At 39.0% G+C, this 14,361-nt stretch overlaps 3 protein-coding genes across 5 annotated transcripts in view; all 3 read left to right on the forward strand.

The window, feature by feature from the left end:
- The window catches only part of LOC133632484 (zinc finger protein OZF-like), a 421,867-nt gene that overhangs the window by 352,703 nt on the left and 54,803 nt on the right, over positions 1–14,361 (forward strand). The window lies entirely within an intron of this gene.
- LOC133632486 (gastrula zinc finger protein XlCGF57.1-like) overlaps positions 1–14,361 on the forward strand; it is a 295,607-nt gene that overhangs the window by 256,915 nt on the left and 24,331 nt on the right. The gene's annotated exons all lie outside the window — the stretch shown is intronic.
- Positions 1,898–13,124, forward strand: LOC133631891 (zinc finger protein 774-like). Of its 3 annotated transcripts, none has more exons than XM_062024069.1 (3): positions 1,898–2,219; positions 4,232–4,546; positions 11,732–13,124. In XM_062024069.1, the coding sequence occupies exons 1-3, from the start codon at positions 2,108–2,110 to the stop codon at positions 12,682–12,684; spliced, it is 1,380 nt and encodes a 459-aa protein (XP_061880053.1). In that variant the 5' UTR covers positions 1,898–2,107; the 3' UTR covers positions 12,685–13,124. The 3 variants fall into 3 exon arrangements, with proteins under 3 accessions (XP_061880053.1, XP_061880052.1, XP_061880054.1); XM_062024068.1 differs by having other exon boundaries at positions 4,232–4,603; positions 11,732–13,121; XM_062024070.1 differs by lacking the exon at positions 11,732–13,124 and having other exon boundaries at positions 4,232–5,233.

Here is a 14,361-nt window from a genome sequence, read left to right on the forward strand (position 1 = left end):
GAGAGACAAAGGTGTGGAGATGTCCCCATTCTCTGTAGAAGAGATCAAATGTGGTATTTTTATAAATGACTGCATGTAACATAGAAATGTTTGTCAACATTATTATGCTCCAGGAAAAAATGTTTCTATATGAATGTCGATTTATGAAAATAAGGCCTACATTTTCTAATTGGCTTAATGCTTTACAATTATCAATCAAATCTTGGAGGATGATTAAGAGTACAAAAGACCTTAAATTAATATATATTTGATAATAATAATAAAAAAAAAATTTCAAGTGATTTAGGTAGCCCTTTTTGTTTTTTGTTTTCTTCATATTTTTTCTTAATTATTATTTATTAATATTTAATACTCTATCTATATTTGCTTTTGTTTTCTTTACTTGACATGTTTTGCTAATGTCGTGATTTGGTGAACCTGATGTGTAGATCTTTAGTTATGTTGAAAGTGCCTTGACTTTTGTGTGCATTATAAATGGTGTGTTTGTTGTTCAATTAAAAAAAAACACAAAAAAAAAAACTACGCTATAAAAGTTTTATCGGACCAGGTCCGTGTACCTTCCGTTCATTCTATTTCCAATTCGGAAACGCAAAACAAAAAAACAAAATGAGGGCCGTTTTACGATTTTTATTATGTATGGCAGATTTTAAAACAAACAAAAAAAAGGGTTGATTTTTAATTAAGATATTGCCATAAAATTGGATTTTGTGCCGTTTTCCTTTTGTGTATTTGTATTTTTCCAAATAAACAACAAAAATCCAATTGATGTTCATCCAAAATGCAAAAATGCGTGGTTATCTGTGTGACGACAATTCGAACCGGAAGCAGTATTTAAGCTTTCGTTTTTAGCATAAAGGTCCGTTCTATTTCGAATTCTCTAATGCGAATCAAAAAACACATTTTGGGCCATTTTTTCCATTTTAATTTCTGAAACAAAAGTTGGACAACTATTTAATGACACTTTTTTAACATGACAGTAGGACTCCTGCTGAACAAAAGTGTTAGCGTTATGCTAAAAACATGCTAAACACGAAGGAAAGCTTAAAAAATATGGTTCAATTTGTCATCACACAGATAAGCACGCATTTTTGCATTTGGGATTAACATGAATTTGAATTTTGCGTTTATCTGGAAAAATAAAAATCCATGAAATGAAAACAGCACAAAAACACATTTTATGGCAATAATTTAATGAAAATCAACCATTTTTGTTTTCCAAACTGCCATATATAATAAAAATCGAAAAACGGCCTTATCGTTGTTTTTTGATTTGCGTTTCAGAATTAGAAATAGAATTAACGGACATAAAAACGACAATAGGACTCCTGCTGAAAAAAGATGTTACCGTTATGCTTAAAAAAATACATGCTAAACGCAAAGGAAAATACTAAAATACTGCTTCCGGTTCAATTTGCCATCACACAGATAAAACACGCATTTTTGCATCTTGGATGAACATATATTCGATTTTTTTGTTTATCTGGAAACATTTAAATCCATAAAAGGAAAACAGCACACAATACAATTTTATGACGATATTTTAATGAAAATTAACCCTTTTTTGGTTTGTTTTAAAATCTGCCATATATAAGGAAAAATCGAACCACATCGTTTATTATCTAAATTTGAAGTGTTCATCTTAGCTTGCAACTTGTAATTGAAGAGCTGCATATTTCGAAAGTCATTTATGCTACTCAAATGATTTAAATATAACGAGGGAACGACTGCTGCACACATTTTACAGAAAGATTGAGTTGTTTTAATATTTCTATAACGAAAATTCAATTTACTGTAAAAAAGAAGAATATATTTTATTGAACAACTAAACATCAAACAGTAGAACAGTGAAAACAAAATAAGGCATTTCCGTTACTTTGGCGCATGCGCATACGGATCGGGTAGGTCAGCACATCCGGTAAACAAGAAGACTTCCGTGGTGGGCAAGATGGCGGACTAAAGAAGTTTACGATCTAATAGCTGTATATATTCACAGCTAATATAGAGAAAAATAGCTCAAAGAGTTGTATTTTCTAAAGCCCATTAAATTGAAGTTGAGTTTGGAGAGATGGAGTGTTATCTGAAGTGAAGATTGAAGACGTGATAGAAGATGGACGACTACTGCTATGCTAAGATGGCGACGTCCGCTAAAAGAGAACATGAAAGAGAATCAACTTCCAGCAAAGCACCAATGAAGAAAAATACGAAAACTGCAGATAAAGGTGAGTGTGTTGACGTTTTGGAATATGAAAGCTATTTCAAGAGCGTTGATTAGAAATGAGCCGACTTGGTGACGAATGTAAAGAAAGAGCCGCCATGATTGTTAGCTTGAAGAAGGCAGTGAAGTTCACATCAGAGGAGATGAAAGAATGCAAAAGTCAAATGAAGAAAGTCGAAGAGCAAAACAAGCCCTTGTGTAAAGATAGATTTGAAAGAAGAGATTTGGGGGAAGAGTAGGAGATGTGCAGTGTGTGAAGAGAAGACCACATGTCTACACTTAGGTAAAACGGAATCCATCCTATTTGGGTCCCACACCAAACTTAAGAAAGTCAGTGACTTCACTATAAAAGTGGGTGACATTGTTATCAGCAGGAAAGATGAGGTCACCTACCTAGGTTCCATTTTAGAGGCTAATCTTTCCTGTGATAAAATGGCAACCAAGGTAATCAAAAAGGTCAACCAACGAACGAGATTTCTCTATAGAATCTCCTCTCTGGTCAACAAAAGCACCTTGAGGATTCTAGCGGGAACTCTCGTTCAACCCTTTTTCGATTACGCATGCACCTCCTGGTATCCTAGCACCTCCAACACCCTCAAATCTAGACTCCAAACATCCCAGAACTAGCTAGTCAGGTTACTTCTAGACCTCCACCCCAGATCCCACCTCACTCCTACCCACTTCTCCAAAGTGGGCTGGCTCAGGGTGGAGGACAGAGTAAAACAACTTGCACTGAGCCTAGTCTATAAAATCCACTACACCTCCCTGATACCGAAGTACATGTCAAACTACTTCCTTAACGTAAATGACCGCCATAACCACAACACCAGGGGGAGCTCCACTAACCACGTTAAACCCAGATTCCGATCTAACAAAGGTCTTAACTCATTCTCTTTCTATGCCACATCAATGTGGAATGCACTCCCAACAGGTATAAAAGAAAGTGCATCTCTATCCTCCTTCAAAACCGCACTAAAACAACATCTTAAGGCAGCTGCTTTTTACAATCTCTCGGATAGTAGCAAGAGGAGTTCTGATGGTATTTTCTGCCGTCCTCATCACTCTCTGCAGAGACTTCCAGTCTGAGGCACTGCAGGCTCTAGTCCAGACAGAGATGCAGTTGGTCAGTGTCAGGTTCAAACACTGATGACATCTATTAAACGAGACAAGAAGCAAAGAATCAAACAGAGACAGAATTCACTTTGGCTCAGTGAGGAGAGACGCCTGGACACTGTACCCTTGTACCAGTGTCTCAGCATGCTCTGGCGAAAGATTGTACGCCACCTATTTTTATTTGGACTTTCCCTGATTACATGGCAACAGCTGTTTCTAAGGGACGTGGGTGGTAAACAGCGTTGCCTTTGGTTACAGAACAGTTCAAAAGAAAGGTCGTAAAACAGTTCAAAGAAGAGGTCGTAAAACAGTTCACAAAAGAGGTCGCCTTGAGGGGAGTCAGGCCCTGCTTCCTCTCCGCTTTTGTAGTTCTTGGGTCAAGACAATATATTTCTGTTGATTACAATACATCAAAGAAATCATCCTACACAGTGGAGTTTTACAAGCCTTCTTCTTGGTAGGTTCAAAGACAGCTTTTGCCTTCTCGCCGGGAACTCATTTCAACACAAAACTTTGTGATAACTTAGATACAATTATTCTAACAGTCAGCAAGCGAGAGTCAAATCTCGTCACACCCCTGTGCGTTCCAGAATATTTTTTTTACTCTTATTTTATTTAGCCGTTTTTATGAACTTCGCAAAATAATACACCCCTAGTTTGTAATATCCAAATATAGATCAACACATGGGTTTTCTATCTTCTATATTTCTAGCTTCACTTGTCCGAGTCCAAGCCAAGTCATGTAAACGTGAATCTGTCGTGTTTGCAAGGCACTAAATGAATGGCGGTGAAACACTACACACACATGCAGTACATGGAAGAAAGTGTGCAGCAGATTTAAGGAGAAGCATCTCATGGATCATGTCTAAGATAAAGTGTGTTTGTGTTGTTTGTGTCCTGCAGACGTCCAGCAGCTGATTGGTCATCCAGGAGAACTTCCCTCTCAGCCGCTGAGGGACAGCTCCACTTTGAAGCAGGAGACTCCACAACCACCCTGCATTAAAAAGGAAGAGGAGGAACTCTGCATCACTCAGGAGGGAGAGTGTCTTCTAGGACCGCAGGAGGCTGATCTCACCAAGTTGCCACTGACTGTTGTCTCTGTGAAGACTGAAGATGATGAAGAGAAACCACAAGTAGACAACCTATTAACACCACTGTCAGATAGTGAGGCTGAAGACGAAGTTGAAGAACATTTGAGCAGCGATGCAGACTGTGAAGGTGATATGAGGACTCACACTGACAACAAACACTCTGAATGCTCTACAAAGAAGAGAGGTAAAAATGGTTGAGCTTTTCTAAAAATAACACATCGATACAACACAAGAACACACACAGGAGAAAAACTATTTCGATACTTAGTTTACTGTAAAGGTTGTTTTTCCAGATGAGGTTTGTCTCAACACAATAAAACACAATAGAGGAAATACATGCAGCTGTTCAGTTTATAGTAAAAGCTTTTCACATAAGAACACACACACTGGAGAAAAACTTGTTCGTTGCCCGGTTAGCAATGAAACCTTTTCATACAGGCAAACTAACATTGACTCAACACAGAATGAAACACACAGAACAACCCGTCTGTTGCTTAGTTTGTGGGGAAGATTCTCTTAAAAGGCATGTATTGTAACACACGAAAACGCACAAACTTCAGTCGCTTAATTTTTGGTAACAGATTTACTCTGAAGGCAACTATGCTAACATATGAAAACACTCCCCGGGAAGGCAAATGACGAGGAAAGTCTCGAAGCTGTGTCTTCTTTGCGCCCACATTAGTAATAAAGGTTGGTTTGTTTCTGGAGGTTTTCTGTATGCTTTCCACAGCATTTGTGCACAATCTCTTGGACTGTGATGGCGAATACTTTACCTTTCGTGACCGCTTGCTAGGGATGATGTTTGATAAGAAATTATCGAGTTCGAGCCTATTATCGAATCCTATTATCGAACCGATTCCTTATCGATTCTCTTATCGAGTCCAGATAGGTTGTTGTATATGGAAAAAAAAAACACAATATTTGGTTTAACAAAAGCTCACTTTTATTATATAAGAAAAAAATAAAATAAATAAATATTGACTGTTGTTACCGAAAGTATATTAAGTGGGATTTTTCAGAAAAACAAATATATACAGTAACACCAAAACAACCTGTCTCTGTGATCACTGTAGGTGTATAAATAATAATATAGTGTTAAATAAAATCAGTCCCTTGGGCACAAAACTGAAAATAATACAGCTATCCAAAAAGTGCACTTCTGCTGCTATTTGACATAACTGTTTGTTATGATGCTTTGACATTTTTGCACTTTATTTCTTTATTGAAAGAAAATTCTATGAAGAGAAAAGTTGTTTGTAAATGTGGTTACAATGCTAAAAAATGAAAAGTTAAAGCTAAAAAAAGAAATACACTTTATTGAGTTAACATTATTTCTTTAAAGGGGGAAAGATGTGATGTTATGAGCTAGGCTACGGAATATAACAACTACACTACCCATCATGCAACGGGAGTGACGAGCATGCGCGGTAGTCCCGAAAAGTGTTGTTGCATGTCGTTACCCGGCAGCTAAGAATGAGGTTATGAGCACGCTGTGAAAGTAAACGTCAAGAACTCAGCCAACACGCCTAGTCTGCATTATTTATAATTAGACAGACAACACATATACAGTGTGATTTTGTTTTGTTTACAAGGAAAGAAAAACAAAAGTTAAAAAAGGGAGATATGTTGTATATATATGTATGTGCTGCGGTTGCTTTAAGAACGTTGCGGCAGCTGCCGTAAAGGAGGTGCGTTGCTAGCCTGGTTGCTATGTTTCCGGTTGGTCGTAAAAGTGTTCGTCATGTGTTTGTACCCTGCTCAAATCTCTCAGTAAAGTTATTCATTTGATTATACCTTTTGTTTTCAACTTTATTACACCTTGGAGCGCTTTTCTGGTGCATTGTTTTTCCTGCTTTCCCTATCTGCGCCTAATGACTGAGCTACGCGACGTCATTTCTTGTGATGTCTCACAAGGCATTTCTGGTCGGGACGGGATTCGTTCGGAGGGATTCGAATAAAGAACCAACTTTTTTTCTTTACTATAGTGGTCTCGATAACGGGTACCGGTTCTCAAAAAGGGATTCGAGGTCGAGGACTCGGTTCTTTTCTTATCGAACAACCGGTAAAACCGGTTTCGAGTATCATCCCTACCGCTTGCAGTTGAATAAATGCACGACGCAAGACACACTCCCCTCTTTCCCTTTTTAATGCAAACTTCTACTCGCTAATTGTAGTGACTAAGTCGCACAATTGACCACACTGATCACTGTGTAAGAGCTGTGTTGCGAAGCACAATTACAATGCCTACTTTAATTGTAATTTGACATGTCTATGGAGTGCCATGTGTTAATGGAAGGCGCTCTCACTGGAAGAGCCTTCAATATACAGTACAGGCCAAAAGTTTAGACACACCTTTTCATTCAATGCGTTTTCTTTATTTTCATGACTACCGTAATTTCCGGACTATAAGCCGCACCTGACTATAAGCCGCACCAGCTAAATTTAGGGGAAAATACAGATTGCTCCATATATAAGCCGCACCCGACTATAAGCCGCAGGGTTTTGATGTGTAATTACCGTAGTATATAGGGGTTCCTGCTACCACGGAGGGGATTGTCGGGACAGAGAGGACTGTTTGGGAACGCAAAGCGTCCCATTTATTAACAATAAATCTTTCAATCATTGAATCAAACTTTCACATCTTTGACATGGCGAACAGCATTTGTGCAGAGTACAAATAATACAACGGTGCAAAGTAATACAAAGTGCTCACCTGTACGTTATCAAAATAACCAGCCTACCGGTATATGAAAAGTCAGTCTTTAATCATTGTGTCATCGTCTTCCTCCTGCGTACTAAAACCACCGAAATCCTCTTCGTCGGTGTCGGAGAAGAACAGGCCGTAAATAAGCCACACCCTTGTATAAGCCGCAGGGACCAGAACGAGGGGAAAAAGTAGCGGCTTATAGTCCGGAAATTACGGTATTTACATTGTAGATTGTCACTGAAGGCATCAAAACTATGAATGAACACATGTGGAGTTATGTACTTAAAGGCCTACTGAAAGCCACTACTACAGACCACGCAGTCTGATAGTTTATATATCAATGATGAAATCTTAACATTGCAACACATGCCAATACGGCCGAGTTAACTTATAAAGTGCAATTTTAAATTTCCCGCCACACTTCCGGTTGAAAACGTTTTTTATGCTGACGTATGCGCGTGACGTCAAGGGTTGGTACGGAAGTATACGGACCCATTGAATCCTATACAAAAAACTCTGTTTTCATCTCAAAATTCCACAGTATTCTGGACATCTGTGTTGGTGAATCTTTTGCAATTTGTTTAATGAACAATGGAGACTGCAAATAAGAAAGTTGTAGGTGGACTACGCCCGATTGTAGCTGAGATAGGCTCCAGCGCCCCCGCGACCCCGAAGGGAATAAGCGGTAGAAAATGGATGGATAGATACAGCAACACAACCAGGAGGACTGAGAGATGGATAGCAGACGCGCTAGCCGCCAAACTCACCTTAACTTCCTCCGACTCCGGGCCGCCAACCGCATCCGTCATCGGGTGAAGTCCTTCGTCGCACCGTCGATCGCTGGAACGCAGGTGAGCACGGGTGTTGATGAGCAGATGAGGGCTGGCTGGCGTAGGTGGAGAGCTAATGTTTGTAGCATAGCTCTGTGAGGTCCGGTTGCTAAGTTAGCTTCAATGGCGTCGTTAGCAACAGCATTGTTAAACTTCGCCAGCCTGTAAAGCATTAACCGTGTAGTTACCTTTCCATGGTTTAATAGTATTGTTGATTTTCTATCTATCCTTCCAGTCAGGGGTTTATTTCTTTTGTTTCTATATGCAGTTAAGCACGATGCTATCACGTTAGCTCGTAGCTAAAGTGTTTTGCCGATGTATTGTCGTGGAGATAAAAGTCACTGTGAATGTCCATTTCGCGTTCTCGACTCTCATTTTCAAGAGGATATAGTATCCGAGGTGGTTTAAAATACAAATCTGTGATCCACAATAGAAAAAGGAGAAAGTGTGGAGTCCAATGAGCCAGCTTGTACCTAAGTTACGGTTAGAGCGAAAAAAGATATGTCTTGCACTGCGTTCTAGTCCTTCACTCTAACGTTCCTCATCCACAAATCTTTCATCCTCGCTCAAATTAATGGGGTAATCGTCGCTTTCTCGGTCCGAATCGCTCTCGCTGCATTGTAAACAATGGGGAATTGTGAGAAGTCCTTCCTCCGGTGATGTCACGCTACTTCCGGTACAGGCAAGGCTTTTTTTTATCAGCGAGCAAAAGTTGCAACTTTATCGTCAATGTTCCCTACTAAATCCTTTCAGCAAAAATATGGCAATATCGCGAAATGATCAAGTATGACACATAGAATGGACCTGCTATCCCCGTTTAAATAAAAACAAATTCATTTCAGTAGGCCTTTAACAAAAAAAAGGTGAAATAACTGAAATGTGTTTTATATTCGAGTTTCTTCAAAATAGCCACCCTTTGCTATGATTACTGCTTTGCACATTCTTGGCATTCTCTCGATGAGCTTCGAGAGGTAGTCACCTGAAATGGTTTTCACATCGCAGGTGTGTTTGACAATGTAAATAGTCATGAAAATAAAGAAAACGCATTGAATGAGAAGGTGTGTCCAAACTTTTGGCCTGTACTGTAGGTTGTATGCAGTCATGTGACTTTTGAACAAAAGTAAAGGCAGTGGGCCCACCAGAGTGCAAACTATCTGAGTACAAAAGGGGCCTAGATTTTACCATTAAAAGCAGATACCAGCAAATAATCAAACTATGCAAAGGAGTAGGTCCCTATACTTTATCAAACAAGATTTGTCCAGTGATCTCAAGGATTATCCGTCGGTCGCATTCCCAGATATGTCGAACTATCTGGTGCTCCTGACATCATTCTCCACTACAGATACGTCAAACTATCTGGTGCTCCTGACATCATTCTCCACAGCAAAACAGATGAATACAACTTATTTGTGTGTGGCTGTGTCAAGCAAATTGGTGTCCAGACTCTTCCGGATAAATCATGCTTCGTTTTTTACTTTGTTTTTGTTGTAGGCGCCGTTGACGAGTGAGCGTGTTTTTCCCCGTTTTTATTCAAAATATAACTATGGATGTCAGCAGTGTGTATGTGCTGAAAGATTCATTTATGATTGCTGCCTTTGGTAAAACTACATTTAGTTTTTGCTCACATTTGATTTTTTTTATTTAGACTCGTCGAGTTGGTGCTTTACGAAACACTCGTAGCAAAAATGTGTTTTAAGAACTACAAATAACATCAAGATAATGCTTAAATGGGAAATACTAAACGTTAAAAGTACATCAAACAAACACTCGACGAAGTCATCGCTGCAAACTCGTGCCACTTTTCTTTCGCCCTTCTTGATTAGCTCTCGAGGAACTCTGCAGACATTTTTATCCTTTTGTTAAAGTTCCAATTATTGTCACACACACACTAGGTGTGGTGAAATTTGTCCTCTGCATTTGACCCATCCCCATGTTCACCCCCTGGGAGGTAAAGGGAGCAGTGAGCAGCAGTGGCCGCGGCGCTCATGAGTCATTCGGTGATTTAACCCCCAATTCCAACCCTTAATGCTGAGTGCCAAGCAGGGAGGCAATGGGTCCCGTTTTTTGTAGTCTTTGGTATGACTCGGCCAGGGTTTGAACTCACAACCTCCCAGTCCTAGGGCGGACACTCTAACCACAAGGCCACTGAGCTGTTTTGGCGATTGAAACGGTTCCAACAGCCTAAAACAACACAAGTATTGGGCATTTTTCTTTGAGAAAGGTATGTGACTAACCATATAAGAATGCATACAGGAGAAAAAATGTTTTGCCCATATTGTGGTAAAGGCTATTTTCAAGGAAGCCATTTATCTAAACACATGATAACACACACAGGAGAAAGAAAACTTCCGTAACAAATAGTGGAAACAGTATAGATACTTTATTTCATAAAAGTACTGGAACTGTTGGTAGTAAATGCTATTGTATTGTTTTTCAAACAATATTTCTGATTTAAAAGTTTGTTTTTCTTTCTGAGCGGCATGTAGCATGTTTAAAATGGTTGTATTATTTGGGAGGGACAAGCACAAAGTAAGTTGGTTTCAATTAGAGATGTCCGATAATACCGGCAGGCCGATATTATTGGCCAATAAATGCTTTAAAATGTAATATCGGAAATTATTGGTATCGTTTTTTTTATTATCGGTATCGTTTTTTATTTTATTTTATTTATTTATTTTTTATTAAATCAACATAAAAAACACAAGATACACTTACAATTAGTACACCAACCCAAAAAACCTCCCTCCCCCATTTACACTCATTCACACAAAAGGGTTGTTTCTTTCTGTTATTAATATTCTGGTTCCTACATTATATATCAATATATATCAATACAGTCTGCAAGGGATACAGTCCGTAAGCACACATGATTGTGCGTGCTGCTGGTCCACTAATAGTACTAACCTTTAACCATAATACACCTGCTGTGAACCTGTTTTTATGTTTTTATGTTTTTATATTTTATTTATTTATTTTTTATCGTGTTCTGTTTGTGTTGTGTTGTGTTTGCTCGGTTCTCGTATTATTTTTAACCTGCCCATTGTACAGCACTTTGGCTACCCCTGTGGTAAATTTTAAATGTGCTTTATAAATAAAGTTGATTTGATTTGATTTAACAGTTAATTTTACTCATTTTCATTAATTACTAGTTTCTATGTAACTGTTTTTATATTGTTTTAATTTATTTTTTATTCAAGAAAATGTTTTTAATTCATTTATGTTTTTAATTTATTTATCTTATTTTATTTTATAATTTTAAAAAAAAGGACCTTATCTTCACCATACCTGGTTGTCCAAATTAGGCATAATAATGTGTTAATTCCAAGACTGTATATATCGGTATCGGTTGATATCGGTATCGGTAATTAAGAGTTGGACAATATCGGAATATCGTATATCGGCAAAAAGCCATTATCGGACATCCCTAGTTTCAATTTATCTCAATAGGCGGTGCTGATTTAAGATAGGAGGGTTTTGAGTTACGTGCTCGTTGTGGAATCAATTTAGGTCGTAAAAGTCCATCACTTCAGGCTCTGTTCCCCTCATTTAAAATTGACCTAAGTCACCACACCCGTCCTCAATAAAAACCTTGACTATACGCAGAAAAATCTGCAGCTTTTGGCACATCTCCAACCTCACTATTCTGTCAATAATATTGGAATATGCGGTGTCAAGACAAATAACTCAACTCAATATCCACAAAGTCCCCAATCCACTCCCAAGTTTAAGGAGAAACATAGCTAAAGTGTGTTCATTTTGTTTGTCTCTCCCACAGACGTCCAGCCGGAAGAACCTCCCCCTCAGCCACAGGGGGGGAGCTCCACTTTGAAGCAGGAGGCGCCACAGATCCCCCATATTAAAAAGGAAGAGGAGGAACTCTGGATCACTCAGGAGGGAGAGTCTCCTCTAGGCCTGACGGATGAGGCTGATTTCACCAAGTTGCCACTGACTGTTGTCTCTGTGAAGACTAAAGTTGATGAAGAGAAACCCCAAAAAGGCAACCACTTAACTCCACTATCAGATATTGAGGCTGAAGACGAGGTTGAAGTAACTTTGAGCAGTGAAACAGACTGTGAAGGTGATATGAGGACTCACACTGACAACAAACACTCCGATTGCTCTAAAGAGAAGACTGATAAAGAATGTTTAAGCTGCTCAGTTTGTGCTAAAAACTTTACCCAGAAGAGCAATTTGACTCAACACATGAGAACACACACAGGAGAAAAACCATATACGTGCTCAGTTTGTGGTAAAAGCTTTTCTCATAAAAGGTATATACCTGAACACATGAGAACACACACAGGAGAAAAAACATTTAATTGTTCAGTTTGTGCTAAAAGTTTTACTCAAAAGTGCAATTTGTATCAACATATGAGGACACACACTAGAGAAAAAACATTTACTTGCCCAGTTTGTGGGAAAAGCTTTTCTCAAAAAAGATACATTCCTGAACACATGAGAACGCACACAGGAGAAAAACCATTTAGTTGTTCAGTTTGCGATAAAAGATTTTCTAAAAAGAGCCATTTGACTGAACACATGATAACACACACAGCAGAACAAAAATTGTGTTGCTCAATTTGTGGGAAAATATTTTTTACCAGAAGAGGTTGGACTCGACACATGCTGAATCACACGAGAGAAAAACCTTTTATTTGTTCAGTTTGTGGTAAACGATACGTTACAAATTCAAATATGGTAAGACACATGAGAACACATACAGACTAAAAATATTTAGTTGTTCAGTTGTGGTAAAATATTTACTCAGAGGTCTATAATAGTAGCTTTACTCATAAATCCACTATCAAATATTGAAACACTCAAGGTAAAAGATTTCCACCCTAACAAAGTGTGACTCAACACATGAAACACACAGGAAAAGGTCCCTTCAGTGATTTACGTTGTGGTAAAGTATTTTCTAACAAGGGAGCAATGTTTGCACACACAAGGTCACACAGCAGAGAACAACATTTGAAATGCTCAATTATTTGTGTAAAAAACAACTGCTAGCACACATGCAGACAATAAAGTGAATTAAAAATTCCTGTCCAGTTTGTGCTAAAAGGTTGTTGAATCCCAAAATGTGAGAAGTCACCTACTAAAAGTGAGGCTCTGTATGATACCAGATTCCCTCATTAGCCTAAATGTCGCTGTCAAAAATGAGAAAAGTGGGCATGGAGTGTAGAGGTTTCCAGAGAAATTGACTTTTTTCATATTTGTTTACTAAGATGAACGGGAAAACAATATGCTTGGTGTCTAATAAAGTGTCTGCTCAATATAATATTTGGCGCCACGGCAAGACTCATCATGGCAAAAATAACATCTTACAAGGACAACTAAAGAAAAAAAAATCTATTATTTTTGTTGGGCGTGAAGAAACAGCAGTCTAGTTTCACCCACAGCAGAGAAGTTGGTGAAGCAGGGCTTTTTCTCTCTGGCTCTCATCGAAGGCCGACATTTCCCCTCCCTTCTCCCTTATCTATTCTGCTCGCTTCTTTGTTTTGTCTTAATTTTTTTGTAGCCCAATTTGCACTGATCTCCAAAATCTAAACAAGGGAATTGATCGACTGGCCTCTCAACGAATTTGACAAGATCTTGGGTTCGGGGTCACCTGCCTGGTGGCTGCTGGACAAACGCCGAACTCTTGGGAGAAGCGGAGCGCCGCGTGCCTGGCGACCCGTCCAGTCGAGGACGTTGAAGGGATCGATATATTCGAAACCATGGTAACAGGACACATGCTGATTGGAGTACCGGTAAGCGTTGCCCTGGTGTATCGACAAATTGGAAGATGCTAGAAGCTGTTCAAAGCTGCCACAAATGATTGGAGGCTGGGCGGAATCCTGAGCACTCAGACTTATGTGATTTTGGACTAAATCGCAAACCGGAAAACATCTTGGAGACACTGCCTACTCTGCATGGCAAGGTATGATGAATTTGAGGACCAGAAATGGACAATTACAGTGAAAAGTTTAAATTTGTTTTCACTCCCTAAAACAAAAACATTCTAATCTGGATTTTTTCCCCCCTGGCTGCAAGCGATTTGGCAAGGTTTTTGCTTCGAGAGTCCCCTAGAGGACAGTGGAGCGAAAAAACTAACTATTTCCCTGTCTATCATGGACATACACCCGTTGTTTGTCAAGTTTTGTTGGACGGACTGGCTATGTGATCGAGCATCCACAGAAAATACACACACACACATTCTCCACCACCTACATCCCACATCTTCAATGCTTCATTCGATGCCTCTACTGGCTGCAGCTTCGGGTTGGATGCCCGCCCCTCCCCCCTCATTGCAAGTCTCGGGTAATATGTCTTAGAGGGAAACCACACTTTTTTTTATTTTATTTTGCCTATCGTTCACAATCATTATGAGACAACAAAACAAAAGGTTTTTGTTTTTTTCGC

The sequence above is a fragment of the Entelurus aequoreus genome, linkage group LG17, assembly GCF_033978785.1.
Source record: "Entelurus aequoreus isolate RoL-2023_Sb linkage group LG17, RoL_Eaeq_v1.1, whole genome shotgun sequence".
In the NCBI taxonomy this organism is placed as follows: domain Eukaryota; kingdom Metazoa; phylum Chordata; class Actinopteri; order Syngnathiformes; family Syngnathidae; genus Entelurus; species Entelurus aequoreus.

What these genes read in the sequence shown, in the direction of transcription:
- LOC133631891 (XM_062024068.1), top strand. Translation starts at nt 2,108, where the DNA reads ATGGACGACTACTGCTATGCTAAGATGGCGACGTCCGCTAAAAGAGAA. An exon ending in TACGAAAACTGCAGATAAAG is followed by an intron (nt 2,220 to 4,231) that starts GTGAGTGTGTTG and finishes TGTGTCCTGCAG; the next exon opens with ACGTCCAGCAGCTGATTGGT. An exon ending in ATGCTCTACAAAGAAGAGAG is followed by an intron (nt 4,604 to 11,731) that starts GTAAAAATGGTT and finishes TCTCTCCCACAG; the next exon opens with ACGTCCAGCCGGAAGAACCT.